This window comes from Canis lupus, chromosome 14 (genome assembly GCF_011100685.1).
Source record: "Canis lupus familiaris isolate Mischka breed German Shepherd chromosome 14, alternate assembly UU_Cfam_GSD_1.0, whole genome shotgun sequence".
Lineage (NCBI taxonomy): Eukaryota > Metazoa > Chordata > Mammalia > Carnivora > Canidae > Canis > Canis lupus.
Window position 1 is genome coordinate 55,091,108 of NC_049235.1, and position 21,601 is coordinate 55,112,708.

Here is a 21,601-nt window from a genome sequence, read left to right on the forward strand (position 1 = left end):
AGGACTTAAATTCTATTACCCATTGAATCATAATATATATCTAAGTAGTTATAATCCAAGATGGAAAGTGATAAGGCCATAAAGAAGGTAGAGATAATATGCTATGACACTTCAGAATAAAATGGTAAAAATGACTTCCAGCTACAGGTTCTATGGAAAAATCTCTGAGAGAAGATAAAATTTGAACTGATCCATGAAGATTAATCAGCATGCAGAGATAAAACAGGTGACCATTCTGAAGGAGATTATTCAAGGTGCAAGAGCAAGAAAGTGAAAAATTCTGAGTATATGAAAGAGATGTAGGAGACAATCACTATGGGAATGTTGGGAAATACTGAAGCCTGTATACAAGAAAATAATAAATTTGAATGATGGTCTTACAGCCAAAGATAATAAATATAATAAATATTAAGATTATTATATATTTTCTAGTTGTTGTATGCATATAATTTTGTTTAATTAATTGGGAATGAGCTCTCTATATATGATACATATGATTACATGTTATTACATATATATACATATGTATATATCATATATAGATTTATATATTATTTTTAAATAATTAAATTAATTAAATTAATATTTATTTATTTTTTAAAAGATTTTGTTTATTTATTCATGAGGGACACAGAGAGAGGGAGGCAGAGACACAGACAGAGGGATAAGTGGGCTCCATGCAGGGAGCCCGATGTGGGACTTGATCCCAGGACCCCAGGATCATGCCTTGAGCCAAAGGCAGACGCTCAACCGCTGAGCCACCCAGGCGTCACTAAATTAATATTTAAAATGACTGCATGCTTTTTTCAAAATGGTGAATAATTGACTAATCATTCAACTTTATAAGAAATATGTATACTCCTGACACTTCGGTATAAAAAGGTAAGAATAAACACATTGACATAGAAATCTTTGCCTGTACTTGAAAGTTTGTTCCTAAGATACATTCCTAGAAATAATGATGAAGTCCTGAATATATTCTTCTCAAAAGATAAAAAACATACAAGAATGTCTGCTTATACTGCCTTTGTTCAATTTGTATCTTTGCTTCTAGTCGCTGAACCAGTAAGGCAAGGAAAATAAATAAAGGGACCCACAATGGAAAAGAATTAGTAAAACGATCTTTACTCACAGACAACATGATCATCTATGTGGGAAATCTGATGGACTTTACAAAATAAGCTACTAGGACCAATAAGTGAGACTATCAAGATTGTATAAGATAAATTTGTAAACATTATATTTCTACGTATTAGAAACAAAAAATTAGAAGTTGACATAAAAAATACCATCATTAATAGTATAAAAAAATAAATGGATAAGTATGGCAAAAACATGTAAAATTTATACACTTAAAACTGCAAAACAGAGAAATTAAAGAAGACCTAAATAAATAGAGATACCATCTTTGTGGGTTAGAAGGCTCGATATTCTTGAGATGCCATTTCTCCCAAAGTTGATTTATCAGTTAAAAACAATCCCAATTACAATTTCAGTTGTTTGCAAAAACTGGCAAGCTGATTCTACAATTCATATGGAAAAGTAAAGAAATAAAAAAAAAAAAGAAAAGAAAAAAGATCCTGAGCCTATATTATGTGCTTTCAAGTTATGTTACAAATGTAAGTAATTCAAGTGTGCTATTGACATAAATTAGTCAAAGTCAATAAAACAGAATAGAGCCTGGAAATATGCCTGCAATGATAAGGACAACTGATTTTTCAATAAAGGTGCAAGGACAATTCAGTGGAAGAAGACAGTCTTTGCAACAAATGGTACTGGAAAAATTGGATATCCATAGAAATAAAAATAATATAAAATAAAATGTAGAAGGAAATAAAAATAAAAGGAAGAAAAAGCTAAACTAAAAAATATAATAAAAGCTAAAGACAAATACCCTCTGAATCCCTCTCCTCACACAAATATGAATAGATTGAACTCCTTTAGCCTGATAAAAGCAATTTAGTAAAAACTTACAGCAAACTTCATATTTATTGCTAAATATATATAAACATTTTCATTGCTGAAGCATAGTTTTAAAAAGTTAAAACAAACACAAAGTTAACTTGTATTAAAATCAATTGTATGACTATCCGATAAAACTCCTTTGTGTTGCTATGGACAGGGTGACTTGCTTTTCTCTAAAACAAGAATAGCTTACATTGCAATTTTCTGCAAGTTCAAACTTTCCCCTTCAGAGTTTTAAAATCATTTAGTAAATAAAAAGCCAAAGTCACAAGCACTGAAAAAGTACTCCATGTTCTCTTTTACATTTTTCCAATTTCGAATACTTTTTCTTGAAAGGATAATTTTTATTGACACCACTGAAGTCAAGAAGGCTCTATCATTGATAATTTAACACTGAACTAGTCATAGAAGTCATTGAATTAATACTTGTAAAGTGAACTAGAAGATATAATGAAGAAAAGGAAAAATGTTTTTCAGGGACTGTCTAGATAGAAAAATCAGACATCTACAAGATTATTATAACTCACAAAAAAATCCAGCAAAAATTCTGGATTAAATGTCAATATACAAAGAACAGTAGCTTAGGCTAACCAAGAAAAAAAAAAAAAAAAAGAGGGAGAGAGAGAGAAGACTCCAATTACTAAAATCAGGAATAAAAGAGAGAACGTCACCACCAGTATTACAAAAATGAAATGGATTATAAGAGAATACAATGAATAACTGTGTATTAACAAATTAGAAAGCTTAGATGAAATAGACAAATTCCCAGAAACGTATAAGTCAATTGCTTTCCTACCCCAAATGTAAGCACAGAAAATTTTAATGTAAAAAAAAAATTGCAATAAATAAATAAATAAATAAAATAAAATTATTAAAAAATTGCACCTGTAATACAAGAAAAATTTAAAACACACGTAAAAATATAATCAAAAGTGTGCAAGACCTTAGAAAAAAATTACAAAACACTGTTAGGTACATAAAACTTGCCATAGAGGGAAAGGTAGGACATATTAAAGTTGTAAATTTTCCTAAAAATTTACATCTAAATTATTCTTTAAAGGAAATGCAATTTTAAAACACATGCCTGATTTACAAAGCTAGAAAAGTATTTTTCATATTCACATGCAGACCTATAAACAGCAAAGACAATTCTGAATGAAGGGTATAGGAACATATTCTCCTGCATGTTACTGATTACTTTAAAACAATATTAAAGTATGGAACTGACAAAATGATGTGTAATAGAAAAGCAAAATAGAAAAAAGAACACATGAAAATACTGGCATATAACATAGTATATGATAAATGTACATTTTATAAAGGATAGATAACTGAATAAATATTGGAATGTCGGAATAAAAAAATTTGATTACTGCCTTACTCTATCTGAGAATAAGCTCCTGAAGAATTTGATTTATTTTTTTAATTTTTTAAAAAGATTTTATTAATTTATTCATGAGAGACACAGAGAGAGAGAGGCAGAAACACAGGCAAAGGGAGAAGCAGGCCCCATGCAGGGAGCCTGATGTGGGACTCGATCCAGAGTCTCCAGGATCACACCCTGGGCTGAAGGCAGGCACTAAACCACTGAGCCCCCTGGGCTGCCCAAGAATTTGATTTAAATGTGCAAAATATGAATCCCTGAGTGGCTCAGCGGTTTAGTGCCTACCTTCCGCGCAGGGCCTGATCCGGAGTCTCAGGATAGAGTCCCACGTCGGACTCCCTGCATGGAGCCTGCTTCTCCCTCTGCCTGTGTCTCTGCCTCTCTCTCTCTCTCTCTCTCTCTCTCTCGCTGTGTCTCTCATGAATAAACAAATGAAATCTTAAAAAATATAAATGTGCAAAATTCAAATTTTAAGCTATTATAAGGTATAATATACTCAGTATCTTCAATTAACAGGGGTACAAAAAATTTCTAGATAAGTATTTGAAATACAACTCAGGATGGGCATTGGAGAATATGACTACGTCAAAGTTTAAAATTTCCCTTTCAAAGGATACGTCTGACAAAGTTAAAAAAACAAAAACAAAACCAAAAAAAGCCACAGGCTAGCAAAACAAATCTACAAAGGTATAAGCAACAGAGAATTGGCATCCAGAATACATTTAGCATTCTTACCATCAACTAAAAAAATAGTTTCAGACAACAAACAATAAAACAGGAAAAGAGGCAAAAGATAGAAAGAGAAAACTCACACACACAAAATCCCCAAGTGGCTAAAAACATGTTTTTAAAATTTATTATTAGTAGGAATCCGTGAAATGTAAAATAAGGCAAAACTAACATCGTATCCCATAAAATTGGCAAAAATATAACCGAAAAGAAAATCAAGTGTCATTGGGTTGTGGCCATGGGGAATGAGTAAATGCTTTAAGTAGAGATACAAAATAATTCTCCTACTTTCAAAGCCACTACTCCATACTCTGGCTGTTACTTCTCCAGATATGTGATTTAGAGAAAAATTCCGCGCGTACGCTGGGAGACACACACCTGCGGATTCACGCATCTTCTGTAAAAGTGCAAAGTTGAAGTCCACCGACAGGCAATGGTTAAGTCACACCAGTTACATCTTTGCAACGAAACACTTATAACATGTAGAAAATATTCCACCACAGCAAGAAGCCATCCCTAATAACTCAAAAAATAAACTCAATACGATTTTATTTTTTCAAAACCAGACCTTATACGTGTCATGTACACTGAGACACACACACCCACACGCATGCACAAAAACAGACTTGAAGAAGGTAAGAAAATCCCAATAAATCTTTCTCTGCAATGTGGGAGTATGAATGGTATAAATGCTTACATTTTATTTTATATGTTTGGATGAACCGATCATGCTTGTATGTTATTTTAGAAGTTCCGACTCTTATATAGGATTGTGTAGTTTATCTTTTTTATATATCATGCTGTTTATATTACTTTATACTGTCTGGACTTTTCGGCTTAGTCCCTTAGAGAATAATGTTAATTTACTTTAAAAAGCAAGAGAAACAATTTAAAAATTCAAGAAATCTGCTTGCATTCACTTGGAAGAGCGACACTCACTGCACACTCAGGGCAGGAGCAGTTTCCTCCAGGATCCTGTCCTCCTGTCTGTCCTGACCCAGGGCCTGCATCCGTGGGCGTCCTGCGTGGTTCTGTGTTTAATCCTGGGCACGCTGGGCCCTCTTCTCCACCAACGAGTTTCTCAGGGATGGGAGCTCGGGAAACCTAATCTCTGTCAACCCCCGACGGCTGTAACATCTCGGACACCTGGCAGGAAAGCCAGAAGCGTCTGATAAAGGGCTGAGTGGGTGAAAGGGAGAAGTCCCATTTTCACGGTGACCTGTCCAGTTTGCATTCAGAATTACTTGCATTTCTGTGAAATGTAAAGAGACTTTGCAAACGGTGTTAATTTTTGTACCAGTGAGAGAGGCTAGTTACATCATGGGTGATGCACACACACAAAAATAAATAAATAATAAAAATAATAATTTTTAAAAAAGGCTTGTGATCAAGTCCCCCTCTGTTTGAAAAGGGAAAGGCTGTGTCTCCGAGGCCTAGACCCACGACCTCAGGCTGGGCCCCAGACCCTGAGCAGGGCCCCAGCACCTTGCAGCAGGTGCTACGAGGGGCTGGGCCAGGGCCCCGGCCTCCCTGCCCGCGGCCTCCACATCAGCACACGGGAGTCCCGCTCTAATGCCCTGCAGGGGACACAGGGCCCAGTGCGTCCAGGGATTAGGCCTTGTTGTCCTGGTTCTGGCGTGTCTATTCACAGGTTTTCATTTGCCAGGAACAGAAATTCCCACCCAACCTGGCTAAAACATGAAAGGAGACTTTGTTTTTTTGGACCCACAGACATGTGACAGGGCAGGTTTGGGCGGGTCCCATGGGTGCCCAGTTGTTCCCCTGGAATCCTCGGGGCTTCTCCCCGCCGCATGTGTCTGCGTGTCCTCACGCTGACTTTCCTCCCCAGGCCCAGGCCTCTGCAGCCTGAGCCCGTCCCACGTGCTGCCCTGTTGGCAAACCTGGAAAGACAGAGACACAGTCACTTTGCAAAGCCACCAAACGAGTGGCCAGAGCTTCCTGACCTTCGCCACCCGCGAACCAGTGAGGGGCCAAGGAAGAGCCGGGAACCAGCTGCAGGCTTGGGTTCTCCCAACCCAGCCCTCTTGCAAGAAGTCGCTCTTGAAATTCAGAATGCAGTCACCTCGGCCCTAAGGACACGGCTGCCTCAAAAATTTTTTAAAAAGATATTTGGTGGAAAGATTTCCAGGTCTACTCCCTCTTCTACACGGTTTCTTGTGTATCTGCCAAGGGCTCATTCTTGCGTGCACAACAAACAGAAATACTTATTGCCATCTTCCTCATCACCCAAAAGCGACTATCCTAGATTTGCAACTCAGGATCCACATGGTACTAACTAAAAAGCTTTCCATAGAGGACTTTCCATATCAGAACAGAGTAGTTTGTGTTGTTGTTTCTCGTTGCAGGGGCATAATATTCCATGACATGGGCACACTGTAATTCTCACGTAGATGGGCATTTGGTATAATTATTTTTTCTAAAGAAATTTATTTATTCATGAGAGACACAGAGAGAGAGGCAGAGACACAGGCAGAGGGGGAAGCAGGCTCCCTGCAGGAGCCCGATGGGAGACTCGATCCCAGGACCATGGGGTCAGGCCCTGAACCGAAAGCAGACACTCAACCCCTGAGGCTCCCCGGGTGCCCCAGACATTTGGTATAATTCTAACACCATTTATAAAATAGCTTCCTTTTTATTGATTTGCAACACTTCCTTAGGTCTAATTCCAGGACCTACTTAAGCTTATTTCTGCCCCTTGGACCACCTGTTAATTCATGTTCCATACCACAGATTTTTCTAATTCATGAGACTTCAGGATATGTTTTAATATCTGGTAGCCCTTGTCTTCCCTCATCGCTCACCTTTTTCAGATATTTCCTTTATTCTCATTTGTTTACAAAGTTTAATGTCAACTTTTCTGGCTTGCAAAAGCCTATTGGTATTGATGATGTTTATAGATTAATTTACGGAGAATTAAAATCTTCATTGTATTGAGTTTTCCCATCCAAGGACATAGTATGCCTTTCTACTTAGGCAGTCTTCTCTTCACACTAGGGCTCTTAAATAATAGATATAAATATTCATAAAAAGGGACAAGGGTGTTATTGAATATTGCTGGGCATTCCCAGTGTGGGAGAGGTATTTGAAAGTGGAATAGTACTGGAGGCATAGGGTTCACTGTATGCTTAACACTAATAAGAAAAAAGAACAAGCTCGTCACTCGTCTTGGGAGGAGAAGTGAGTTGTGGCAAAGTTATTTGGGAATAGGGATGCCTGGGTGGCTCAGTTGGTTGAAGGACTGACTTTTTTTTTTTTTAACTTAAATTCAATTAATTAACACATAATGTATTATTGAATTCAGAGGTAGAGGTCAGTGACTCATCAGTCTTACATCGCACCCAGTGCTCATTACATCACGGGCCCTCCCTAATGCCCGTCACCCTGTTGCCCCATCCCACTGCCCCCCACTCCTCCAGGGACCCTCCATGTGTTTCCTATGATTAAGTGTCTCTTATGGTTTGTCTGAGGGACTGACTCTTGATTTTGGCTCAGGTCAGGATGTCAGGGCGGTGAGACTGAGTCCGGTGTGGGGCTCCCTGTTCAGCGGGGATCTGCTTCTCTCCTTTTCCATCCCCCTCAGCCCCTCCCCCACTTATGCTCATTCTCTTCCTCAAATAAATAAGTAAATCTTTGGGAAAAAAGGCTATTTGAGAACGCCTGTATACCTCAGTTCATCATATCAGTGTATTTCCTCCTGCCCTTCCCACGTGTGCGCGTGCACACACACACACACACACACCCTGAAATAGCGAATATATACTTTCTGACTCTGGGCCTATGAGAAGTGACATAAAGGTCCTCTGACCAAGTACCTGAATAACCTGGATCCTGTGTGATAAATAAGAAGAATGAAGATTCATTACTCTAAATAAGTCTAAAATTTCTGACCCCAAACAGTTATATTCTAGGTACTGAAAGCATTGATGAGCCCTCTGAATCAGCAGGAGTAATCTGACTGGTTGCCTCTGCTTAAGGATCACTTCCCCCTCCCTGACCTCCCCATCTTGCCCCAGGCTCGGCCCCTCCTCTGCCCCTAGGTCTCAGTTTCCCTAGTACTGGCACAGATGCCCTGATTCGTGCTTCCATAGCACCCTTAATTCTGTCAGCATAACCTTTACTACCCTTTATTGAAAGATCTCAGTTACTTTCATCTTATATATTCCCCTCAGCAACAACCATTATTCCTTGAGGGATGCTTATTAAAGGGACAGTGAATGAATAAATGGATGAATTCTAGAGTAGATTTCTCTAAATCCGTTGTTGCAACATTTGATATTATTTTCATATCCCGAACTCATATCTTAGGTGAGCCAAAAGAAAGACAAACACTTCTCTCACTGCAATTGCAAGAATTGAAAGAGACCCTGGGAGAGGTTCATTCCAATGAATCGTCACAGCCTTGAGTGAGGACCGTTTCATTACCTGAATCATTTGACACTTGCACACTTTCCTTACCTAAAATTAACCATCGCTTATTGATTTATTAAGGGAATAACATGTCAAGCAAGACACTGTGTTAAGTAATGAGGGATACAGAGAAAGCTAAGGCATAATTCTTGCTTGCAATGCCTGTCCATTTGGACGAGGAAGGTAGTTTATGCTCAGCTATGATAAACAGCAATCCAAAGATTTTAAGTAGCAGCCAGCTGGTATGGCCGGCAGGGACCATGATAATAATGCTAACTGTGGAGTGAGGTGATGAAGAAAGCTTTAAAAGTAGGAAAATCTTGATGCGGCCATGTTAGACTATAGAACACAAGGCTGGACTATGATGAAAGGTGCAAGGATGTCTGTCTTTATTGATTTGGGGACCTCTGTAGGAAAGGTGATTCATCTACACTCCAAGTATCCTTTTATATTTACCAATGAATAAATAAAAATTTAATTCCAGAATGAATAAAGTCTCAGATATCCTCCTCGTCCCATTCTTAGGTGTATCACAATGGCTTTTCGAGAACTATATACTGCTTCTAGAATCGTTGAGAGTCATTGTAAAATCTTGAAGGACTTAGAAACTTACTCACTCCATGTAATTATATGAAATAAGTATTTTTGAAGCGATAACCACATAACTTAAACATTATTTTTCTCCACAGATACACAGCATCACCTTTCACTTGCGTAAGCAAATAAATTACAATCTTGACTATAGTATTGTTTGCAGCAATTTAATTTTTTTCCGAACATAGCTCTTATTCTATTATAATGCTTGAATGATTCACATGCAATGTTTCCAATCCACTTTTCCTGGCTTGTGAAACTTTTTAACGAAATGTTAGCATTTGCAGGCACCAGATGTTTTGACATAAGGAGAAGCAATATGTAAATTTTAATCCATGCTAGGAACAATAGCCTGCAGGCACCTTTTTCTTATTACGTGAATCATATACTTAACCGCAATGTTGGTCGGTCCTATCAAAATCATCACCATCTAGAATGTTGTACTCTTGTCTTATGGTTGCCAATTAATGAAACTGATATATATTTTACATGATGGGTATCCATACTTAACCAATAAGCCTTATTGTATTTTGCCACTTAGCCACTCTACAGCTCGAACACTGCAGGCGATAATGTTGGTGGTCAATAAACTCAATACTTATATCTCAAGGGTCGATAGATCGTATGCCACTTATTTTAACAAAAATAGTAAAACCTGTTACAGCTGTCTTCATCTTTCCCACCTTTGACTCAATTCAGAGCAAGATGTGTGTGTGTGTGCATGTGTATGTGTGTTTCTAATAGAACAGATTTGGGGACAACTCCAAATGTTGCCTATGTGTGGATTCCAGTAACTAATAACTTAAGAATAACATATTCTTATAGTAGAGTCCGTTCTGACATCAAGACATTAGAAAAATTTTTGTAAGCTCCCCCATGGGCATACTTGTATCCATACCTAAACACGTCACACATGTCCCTATATACAGGATAAGCAGTCGGGTAAAAAATCCATTCCGTCATCCATCTTTTCAGATGCATAGGGCCAAAAAAATCATCCTGACTTTTTTTTTAACCTATATTACATTGGTTTTTTCTTTCCACACAGAAATAATTATATTGATCAGAATTTTTTGGCATTGATTAATGCTTTAAAAGAATACTCATATGGTATAGCCTTAAAAAAGGAATGAAACTATATTTGAATATAAAATATTGTTTTCTAGAGTCAACTCAGGGCTATCCTGTTTAATTTTTTAAAGCAGGTATGTAGAAGAAAATTCATAAACATGGTATTAAATATTAGAGTGTCTTAACATTTAACTGAAATCCTTATTAATTTCATTACCAAGGGATAGCTCTAGTCAATACCAATTAGCAGCTTTAAAATGTTTTACATATTAAAATACAGTATTCTATTTATCCTAGATTATCTGGGGACCATCTAGTATATTAAAAGATTTTGCAGCGTTTCTTAGCGATTGCACTGCTACAATTATGCCTGTTAGCAAATTTGCAACAGTTTGATAAATATTTTCCATAAGTCAAAACCGTAACAGCATGGAAAAGCAGATGGTGGGAGACTGTAATAAAGAATGTAACAATTATTTTCATTAATAGGGAAATATGGGATCACTCTTTTCAGCATGGACTGTGCAGTGAGCAGTTGTCAGTTGTGAAGTCTTGGGGCTGTTAAGTACCCTTTCAGATGATTAGCTCACATTTTTTATTTTCCAGTGCAGTCTACAAAGGCAAAATAAAAGGTATATTAAAGAATTTAATAAGTCTGTGCTTTCATTTAATGTATACAAAGAAAATACTGGTACAATTTTTAAAGCATGTGCACAAAGATTTATGTATGTATTAGAGTACACACCAGTTTTCTTCATTTTCCTAGAAAATAAGATACATTACTTTGTTATTAAAAATGAAAAATAGTAATAATTACAAATTCTATGGTCTTATTAGACTAGCAATGTTTTCTTGATCTAAGCAGTGTTAGATGAAAGTTATAGGAATGTTACTTTAGCTATTCACATATGTAAAGCACTATTAAAGTCAAAGATTTTTAACTACATTGTTATTATTAAGATTAAATAGCTGAATTAATTTTAGCCTTGTACGCCATACGCAACTGCAATGCTGTTAGATAAGGTCCTTGACTTTAGCTAGCTTTTAAATTTTAGTATCCTGATCGTATATAATTCTTTCAGCAAAATAATAGTCTACCATTTCGTTTGCGTATTTTCTCATTTGTTTGTTAAATATGATCGCCAGCTTTAAGTAACACAGATGAAATTTATTTCTGTGGAAAAAGCAAAGTTGAAAACAAAGAATTTTTGAAATAAGATGGTAGTGCAGGGATGGGAGAGGTGGCATTGCAAACACAAAATATCTTAACTTTATCCTCGAAGCCTGTTGAATAAATGTAGGAAAAAGATTTTACTGAGGGTTAAGAGAAATAATTCGGATATGTAGAGAAAATACATACATTCCTTCACAGGAAAAAGACGAAACATTCCTTTTAATGTACACAGCAGCAGAGAGTAGTATTTCATCATTAAATTAGTTGAATCCAGTGAGAGATTGTTTTTTTTTAATCGAAAGAACTATTTTTCAATAATCTCCTATACACCCAAATCCTCTATGAATGTCACAGAAAGAAAAGTAACACAGAAAAATCATAAGAAAGCTATTTTTATCAGTTTTTGAATAGGTTCCTTATTTACAAATTAAATATCTTACAAATGATAAGATGTTGGTGTACACAATGAATAATGATTACAGGAGGTTATTTGACACATCAGATCAGCAACACTCTAAATGTGTTTAGTATTTGTTAAGTACATTTAATAAAACCTCTGTATATGTAACTTACGCTAACTCAAGTTGACATCTTATACTTATCAACACGCAGGGCATTGGAAGGGCAAATGATGTCATTCCATGTAGCGTAAATAGGCCGTGCCATTATCAATACTGAAGTAAAATTCAATCCTTCAGGTGTTTTCAAGAAACCCAGATGGTTGATCCAGTGCTGATAACACAGCAAAATGATTAATTGATTCCAGTATTCATCTACATCTTAGATATTATGAGAGCAGTAAATATCAGCCTCGAGATATTGTAAAAACATTGAAACACTTATAGTTATGACATTTATTTATTTAAACATCAAAATTCCACAGTATCAGAACAGCAAAAAAGCATTTTCATGATACCTTGAAGTATAAGAAAATTCCAATATGACTCGATCTATCAAAACAAAGAAAAAATACATTCTTTTTAACGTTGGGAAATCTAACTTCTCCCCTGACATAAAGGTAAATGAGCATGCCAAATCAAGAAACTCGTACCTAATTTTTTTTAAAGTAAGAGCTATTAAATATTTTATTTACAGTCATGTGAGTGGAAAAAAATGAGTTAAAAAAAAAGGAGGAAGGCTATTTCTCAATGTCCCCAGCTCATCTGGATATTTATTATTTAGAGCTTTTTACCCATATAAAGAAGGCTATAGCCACTGATACCCTGTCTGTAAACTGAGGAAATTTGTTCCATACATAAATTTTCCAGTTATGGGAAAGGACATTAAAAAGAAAAAAAATTATGAAGAGGTACTCAGTGGAGGTACTTGTCATTTCAAGATAGTTTGGAATTGGAAAGACTGCTAGATGTGCATCTATGAAAAGACAGTCAATATTTTATAATAAATAGAGATAAAAGATTGGATGGGACATTATCTTGAAAAGATAACTAAGAGTAATTTAAATAAAACTTTTATCTTATTTTAAACAAAGTTTATTATAATTGAAATTTTGCATTAATCCGTTGAATGAACAAAGCTTGGTTAAGTGTGTATTAATTGCCCAGTGACGGCTGATGCTTTTTGTGACAAAATTGTTTAATAAATAATAGACCCCTTTGGCTGTTACAAGTCTCAATTCTACAAAAATATTCTAGACATCCATCAGTTTTTCCAGGATCTCTTTTGGTTCTTAGAGACCCAAATAACTTGCTTTTGAATTTACGTATCTTTACCTTGATATTTATATGCATTATTTTAAACTGTTATTGCCAGATATTTACAATATCCAATAATCATAGAGAAACTGACCCATGAACATATAACAGGAGGACATAACATGTACAGGAGGTATTTAAACAACAGAGGATGTTTGAAGGGGGACTACTTTATAAGTAAACAATTTCTTTTGTGAATAGTCTAGTGTTTGGTACACTTTCACTTTCCTAGGCAACCTCATCACTTTTAGGGTTGAGAAAGTGATATACAGATAAATAGGGCTCCTTCCTCCACCACTATATATGACATTAACTATCCACTTAGCTCTTGATAGATACATAGCTACAGTGTTTTCCATTAAAGTAACAGACCTGATTCAGGGATTCTTCACCTGGCATCTAACAAGACATTGAGGAGGTCCCTAAAACTTCTTGGTTCATGCAAATTTTGGACCATTTATACAAGTCTGTATTTTTCTGGCGAGTCTAAAACTTTTACTAGGTTCTCAATGCCTTAAAAAGTTAAGAACTACTGACTAAAATTAAGTTTTTAATCTGTTTCAGTTGACTGTGACACAGCACCACTCTAATCTGTCCTTAAAAATCCATTGCCCATTTTACAGTCCCCTGATAGCCATTATAATCCGAAAGTAGCAGCAAATATTAGTAGTATCCTTCCCAGATCTCTTTTGTCCAGACTCTATCACCTGCGTCAAGCCCTTAAATTAGCTAAGATTATGAGGAATGAGCTTCAGGGCTGAGTAGTAGTATTTTAACAGAATGGAAAAAGAATGACAGAGTAATGACATCATCAGTGTAAGTCTTCTCAAAATCTGAAGAAATGAGAATAATGATAAAATGAAAACAGAAATTAGCCCCTATCTAGAATGTGTTTTGCATGGACTCAAAAATTTATTCCTTCTCTATGATTTGTATTGTTATATTAAACTATCAACCCAGATAATAAAGTGGAATTTTATCACAAAGTTAAAAGTATATAATGTTCTATTGAAAATTCTTGAAGTGTATCTTATTGCTCTTTTTCATATGGCATACTTCAGATGAATCTATCTATCTGGCTTTAATGAATATTCCTATAAATTTGGAATTATTTTTTTCCATGTCAAACAATAAAAATTATTTTAATTCTCCCAACTCTAAGCTAATGCTGTAAGCTAAGCCTGAGATAATTACTAGACCGTAAGAATTTAATATTTTCCCACTTTCATTAGCATTATGTCTCAAATTTTGTGATGACATTTTTCCCTATGAGTAATACCTAAAGCACCCTTTCAAAAATTTATCCCAAAGTTAATATTCAAGAAAGATTACCTCTGAATTACTTCAGTAATGTGCAGTAGCATTTTAATTTTTAGGTTTCTCCCTCCTAGTAAAAAAATCCAATTTATGCCATATAATTTCATCCTAATATTCAAGCACAACCTGTTGCCAATATTATTTTCCAGGACTTCCAAGCTGGCATCTTTAGTGAATGTTCCATGAAGACACTTTATCAATCTATTCTCATTCTTATCATTTGATCAATATTGTTCCCTAATATGCCCTCCTTTTCCCTAAAGTTATGCTTTTAAAAGAGGTTGCATTCTATTTTTCCATAGACTTTTGTGATTCTCCAGCTTTCTTCATTCGTTTTCATTTTCTCTGACCTTCTGTATTTAGCCATATAGAGTTTAATTCTATGCATCTTCTATCTTTTGTTGTTTTTTCTCATGTAGTCTTGTTATCCCTGAGGAGTAAAACCATATCTTGCTCATCTGTTCTACATTTTCTTTTTTTTTTTTTTTTTTTTGTTCTACATTTTCACAGGATCCATTGCAGTTTGAGTATCCCTCCATAAATACTCAGTGATCAGATGATCACTCATGGGGGTTTAGCACAGAGCAACATGCTTGGTGAGTCAATTCCCAATCCTAAACTCAAGAGAGAAAATTTTGAGTAAAGCATTACAGTTATAAATATTTTTAATAAATGCTAACAAAGCTAGCAAAGGTCATAGGGTACTCTAAGTACTTAGGGGAATGGAGCTCAATATAATAGGAAAAAGTTTCTGTTTTGCTAATGATTTTGTCAGTTGGCAAACAAAGTTTCCATATTTTGTCAAATTTGGAGCAAAACTGTATCACCTAATTAATTTACATCCATTTTTAGAGACAGAGATAAATTTTAGATAGCTGAGAAATTGTCCTGGTAGGATTCTCTTTGTATTTTATTTGTTGAAATGGATTATCCAATATCTCTTTTTGATGAAGAAAAGAAGATTTGGAATACGATTTCTGATGTTTACTAGAAAAATCTGAAAGTGAAGGAAAATAAAAAAGACATATACTATCTACACTGTGTGCCTGTGTATAAGTGTATGTTTGTGTAAAGGAGTAAAATTTTAGCTCGTATTCTTGAGGAAAGTACTTGGTGTGTTCCTTTTCTGAACACAGCATGTCTCCATAAATATGCAAAGACACTCTTGAAATTAGTGTAATTGAATTGACAAAAAGGGTTAGGGTCTGATTTCAGAAAGCAAAGTTTTTATAAATTTTTGGTATTGTGTTGTGGAAAATTCTAATGTTTACTGTAGATTCTCTTTTCAATTAGAACTGAAAGATAATATATCATTTAACTATCTCTCCTATAGACTTTGAACTTTAAATATGTCTACCAGACAGTGGAGAAAGTCAATGGGCTATCAGATCTGTTGGTCTTGATGCTTGAAAACTACCATAAGGCTTGAACAGAAATGAGTTGGAAGTGAATAAGTAAAAAATAAAAATAAAAAAAAAATAAAGGGGGGGGGTTGTATACTTCAGTAGGTTTGCTCCTTGCGGTCTGTTAGGTTCCATGGTGCACCACCACATTGCTACTTTTAAAGCATTCATAGAGAGCTATTTCTTATGTTGTACCTCTTTCCAGGAAAACACAATTTAAGTAGGTTTGGACGTCTTAGTCAAAGAGGAAAAAATCCATTTTAGTTCTCAATAATTCTTCAACACCATCTTCTTCCTGTGAATTCTTCTGTCGTTTTGAAACAGTTTTCCGCGGGCAGTAGATTCCTTTTGGAAAGAGTAAGCCAAAGCAATATGTGGAACAGAACGTAATTGCATAGCACCTGTGTAGACTTGCTTCCCAGTTGATGAATCGAGCCTGTTTGTTTTTTTCTTTTTCTTTTTCATTTTCTTTTCTTTTCTTTTTTTATAACTCATCACCATCATCTGAGCTAAAACTACTTCTCCTACTGCTTTCTTTGGAAACTGCAGGGGAAGTAGCAGATAGCAGAGGATCTGTTCCAAATGGAGATACTGTGTCATCCAGGAGCATGTCATTCAATCTGTGTTCCTCTTTCAAAGCGGCACTAAATGATAAATCTGTGAAGTGTGACAAAGGATCAGAGAAGGCCATGGCTTGATCACAGAGCTCGGGGCTGGTCCCCTGAGACAAAGTCAGTTGTTGGCAATAGTCTACTGAATTCTGCTCAAGGTGGGTCTGTTGTTTGGTGACATGAGCGCCCAAATCAACTGTGCCAAGTGAAGCCAGGGCTGGCAGACCGTGAGCGCGAGCCTGTATCTCTAGTTCCTGCAATTTCAAATAAGAATGATTAAATAATGACTTTGCAAGTAGACTTAACTCTAGAAAATAAAGCAGAAATAGAAGCAGAATATTAACGAGCACTCAAAATGAAGAGTAATACCTATTATAATATTCTTTGCAAGTGATGGAATCTAGTCTATGTCTAATGCCTGAAAAATAACCCTGAGGAAACTACACAGATTAAAAAAAAAGAATCCTCTTCTCATTGCTGTCTAAAGGAATACATAACATATAATGGTTCCATAGTGGCTCAGATTACAATACAGCCATTTGGAGATAGTGGAGAATATTTCACTTATTCTTTCTGATTAATTTCTCACCGTAGGACCATTTCATGGAACAGGATAGTGCTTTACCTGGCAATAAGCATGCTCACATAAAAAAAAATCTTGGGAGTTATGAAAACCCATATTTTGATATTTTGTGTCACAAGAACAGATGAGGAGTGACTTAATATACACCCGCACAATATGCCTTAAGGCAACGAAATCCATAGCAATGTTACTAAAGAAATCAAAGGAAGAGGGAAGAATTTAGTGCCCAATATTGTATAGAGAAACCAATGTTTTACTTATTACTATTTTTCGCCTGACATGACATTGTATGTTTATAAAATTGGTTCTATTTTCTGCATTTTGCAACTAGTTGTTGCCATTCATTACATTTTTAAAGCTGCCGTGATCCTGGGCTTCTAATCAAAATCTAATTGAAACAACCCAATTCGTGAACTTCCGAAAGACAATAAAATGATCCTTCAGAAGGAAAAATAATAATTGTTAATAAGAAAAAAAAACCCAGATGAGACAATGAATAAAGCTGATGATGGGTAAGTCATACATAAGCTACGTGGTTCATGGCAACATTTTTATAAAAACCTGAATCCGGAGTAGGAGCCGCCTGTTAGCCTGCTCTAATTTCTTCTGTCTGTGTTCTAATTCTCGAGCTCTCTGTTGTTCTTTCTGTAGCCACTTGATGTACTCCACTGATGCTTTCAGAATGGTTCCTTTGTTCCAGCGCATATCACTACAGAACGGAGAGATAACCTTTTCACAATTGTGCACGTCAGCAGAATTCCTAAGAACTTACAAAATCTTTTACATTAATATGAAATAATGATTTACATGACTATTATTCACTCTTAGATATTATTGCTTCTGAATAGAAATTTTAATAGAATAGTTAAGAAGCCCTTATATAGTAAAATTAATCCCAGAATGAAAATAAGTGTCAAAAGAAAGTAATAAAGTGACTTTTTGTGGGAGAGCTAAATGCAATATCATGATTCTACCATTACAGTTTTTATATTTTTAGTGAAAATTGCTTTTATTATTAACTCTGAGATTAAAATCTATGTGCGGTATTTCTGCATTAATGAACTAGGAAATGTACATTACTGAGGACTTAAGCCTAAATTTTTTAAGATCATTTCAAATGTACCAGTCTTTTAACCTACTTTCTAATAAGGTTGCTTTTATGCTTCTAAGAAAAAAAAAAAAATAGGGTCCCTTCTGAATGGTGATCCTGAGTGATTGTGAAACAAATCAGAGTTCAGCAACGTCACTTTAAGCAATAGAGCAAAACTTTCTAGAATCATTAGGCAAATTCTTCTGCACAAACGACAGCAATACTTGTTTTAAAAGCTGGGTGCCTCTTGATGGGATGAGCACTGGGTGTTATTCTATATGTTGGCAAATTGAACACCAACAAAAAATAAATTTATTTAAAAAATTAAAAAAAATAAAAGCTGGGTGCCTATCTTTAAAGAAGTTTAAGTTAAGTAAATACAGTTAAACATCATCAGATAACCTCTCAGGTTAGAGCGTAGAAAAAATACTTTATTAAAACTTAGTCTTAAGTCAGGAGAAATGATAAATCTGGAATTATAAAACAGGCTACCGATTTTAACATCTGGAAAAATACATCAATGAATTTAATCTTATATGAGAATTAATAATAGATGTGGAGAATGTGGCCAAACTAATTGCTAAAAGTTAATCAGAGTTGCGGAAGACCTTGATGAATTTTCAGCTTAGAGGGATGAGATTTTTTTTTTTTAATACAGCAAACAGTAAGCATGTAGGCAAAATTTTTTTTAAGATTTAATTACTTATTTTAGAGAAAGGGAGCAAGCAATCCTTAAGCTGACTCCAAGCTAAGCAGGGAGCCCAACATTGGGGCTCAATCCCAGGACTTTGAGATCATAACTTGACCGGAAATCAAGAATCTGCCACTTAACCGACTAAGGCACCCAGGCACCTCAGCATGTAGGACAATTTTGAAAGGATTTTACACTTTATGTACTTTTGGTTTATGTGATCTATGCGAGATATATTGGAATTAATCTGTTTATTAAGTGAGCAGAAGTGAGCAGAGCAGAAAATATAGTTTATGAAAAAATCTGACTTCCATATGCCTCCCTGGGCGTTCAAATTAGATGATAGTTCCATTAGCTGTAACAAATTAAAGGAAGATACAAATGCTTACAAGGGCTTGACTAAGCCATCTTCTCCTGAAAGGCATCAACCCATTACTAGAGTCTCTCTACAGTGTGCAAATGCTTTGTCAGTTCCTCTAGGGCCATCATAGCGGCTGGTCTCATTCCACTCACAGGGACTTCCCAGATGATAGGAAGTCTAAGGAAAAAGAGCCTACTTTTGTCATTGAACTAAGAAGATATCTGTAACACAAAAAGGTATTGAACTCCTGAATTAAAACTCCAAGCAGGGCCAACTCCTTTCGGCCCTGATTTTGTTTCATTTCTTCTCATGGGAAGAAAAACTTGAAGGACAGAAGAAATAATGCAGACAGAATAACCTCTGGTCTTAAGGCACTGTTTATTAAGTAAACCTTCAAAATGGTGGTAGAGACCACACAATGGGTCTTCTAACAATTTCTACCTGACATCATTTGCACTGTTTTTAAAAGTTCACTCTGTTTTAAAACCATTTTTATATGCAAGGTTTCTTCTTAACCAATTTATTGAGCCAAAATCAAGAGTCAGATGCTCAACCGATGAACCACCCAGGTGCCCCCGCCTTCCATGGATCTAAGTTTTAAAGCAGCTGTGTTCCGAATTCAGCCATGGGAATCACATTGGTGGGCCCTAAAGAGAAGCACTAGGGTAAGAGGTGAGGCCACAGCAAGCCCAAAGATATTGATGTACTGGATGCGTGGAATGCCACAGCCAGCAGTGAGGTGTCTCTTCTGGTCTGTGTTATGTGCACAGAGCCACATGTAGACTTCATCGATATCTAATGAATTAATATGTTTTCAATAGACCCCAAATAAATTCCATTTCCATACATATAACATAATACAATTAAAACAAATAATAATACCTCTTTCTGACATCCATAAAGAAGAGAAAAACACTTAAGAATGCTTATGATAAACTTTTCCCAATGATAGTCTCTTTCGGATGTGATTCTATGATAAACTGATTTTCTGTATTCTAGATCAAGGGTAGACAGACAACAGTCTACAGTCTATTTTTGTCAGTAATGTTTCAGTGGACACAGCCATGGTCATTCGTATACATATTGCCTACGTCTGCCTTCATGCTACAATAACAAAGTTAGAAAATTGCCACAGACTATGTGTGGTCCGCAAAGCTTGAAATATTTACTCTCCAGTCCCTTACAGGAAAAGTTTGCCATTCTTTGTTCCGGACAGTGAGTTAGAAGTAAACGGGAGCCTTTTTATAACCAACGTTTCCAAAAAATGTAGAATAATAATCCCTCACCTAAGCTTTATAATTTGTACAGTATTCTCAGATATAGTATTTGGATTTATATTTACAAAAACTCAACCATATAGTATAGTTGGTGCCGTCTAGGCAGAGTGAAATCTGAAGATAGTCAGGTCTCAGAGTCCAATCTTTTTTTTTTTTTTTTTCAGAGTCCAATCTTAAAGTCTCATCTACTTTCTGCATATGACCGCGCGCTGGCACTGTGGGTTAGCTCCACCAGTTACAAGAGGACCTCTCTTAACTGGCCTTTTATCCAGTCACTTACGAGATTAATTAGTGTTCTCCATTCCCTTTGTGATGCTCCCTGACTGCTGTCAGGACAAAACAGGTGATAGAGAGCAAATGGGCTACCCTCTGACACATTTAGGTATTCCTGTTGTCACTGTGGTGCCATGTACCTCTTAAGAGGTTAAATTAATGCCCATTTTACTTACCACAATGATAATATAATTAAATAATTGGTACATTAGCTAGTGAAATATGAATGCCAAAAAAGAAAGCATTTATAAAAAATAGTTACTGTTTTTAGGAAGATTATAAGTTTTGGAAAGACTCAATTAAAATGTCAGTGAAGGTTGGTTGCTAAAAAATTTACTGTCACAAATAAGGATCCATTTACACTTAGGTTGTGTAAACATTTTAAAAGTCCATTTATATTGAGGTTGTGTCAGTTTTTGTTTTATTTTAAAGAAATTAAAATAGGCTATACATTTTTAGTGCAGTTTATGTAAGAAAGAAAAGTTGAAACACATGGTCAAACAAAAAAGCCTTGGCCTTACGCCAAATGTTTGGTGAATAAATATGCATGTATATATGTTAAGTGTTAAAAAAAAAAAAGGGGTCCTATCAGGAAAGAGAGTGTTTTCTTCTGCTTTTAGAAAGAGTTGCACGCTTAGAGACTTTAAAAGATTTGAAGGTTATCAGTATGGCCTATGTTATGACTAAGTTCTTCAGACTTTCCATCCAGAGCTCTTTTGCCATTCCATCTACAATGTTCACGAGGATAAATATTACATTCCCTTCTATTACAAACTACTGAATGGTCCAAGTGAGTTGGTGCATCTGGATGCAGGGAAAGAGTATTTCCAAATTTCACTAATATCACTCCATCAAACATCACTATGTTTAAATCATGGATGATCACCAGTATTTGGAAAGGCCAGTTTTCAGTTTGAATAAAACATTTTCCAAGT

The 21,601-nt window shown here is 35.6% G+C and overlaps 1 protein-coding gene across 15 annotated transcripts in view; it reads right to left on the reverse strand.

Moving 5' to 3' along the window:
- Positions 1-11,463: 11,463 nt before the first annotated feature.
- The window catches only part of TFEC (transcription factor EC), a 220,753-nt gene continuing 210,615 nt past the window's right edge, over positions 11,464-21,601 (reverse strand). For all 15 annotated transcript variants that reach the window (XM_038557444.1, XM_038557451.1, XM_038557450.1 and 12 more), the window contains 2 exons: positions 17,536-17,683; positions 11,464-16,645 (listed from right to left, as the gene is read on the reverse strand). In XM_038557444.1, the coding sequence (XP_038413372.1) occupies positions 16,265-16,645; positions 17,536-17,683 (529 nt within the window). In that variant the 3' untranslated portion in view covers positions 11,464-16,264. The remainder of the gene's footprint in view (positions 16,646-17,535; positions 17,684-21,601) is intronic.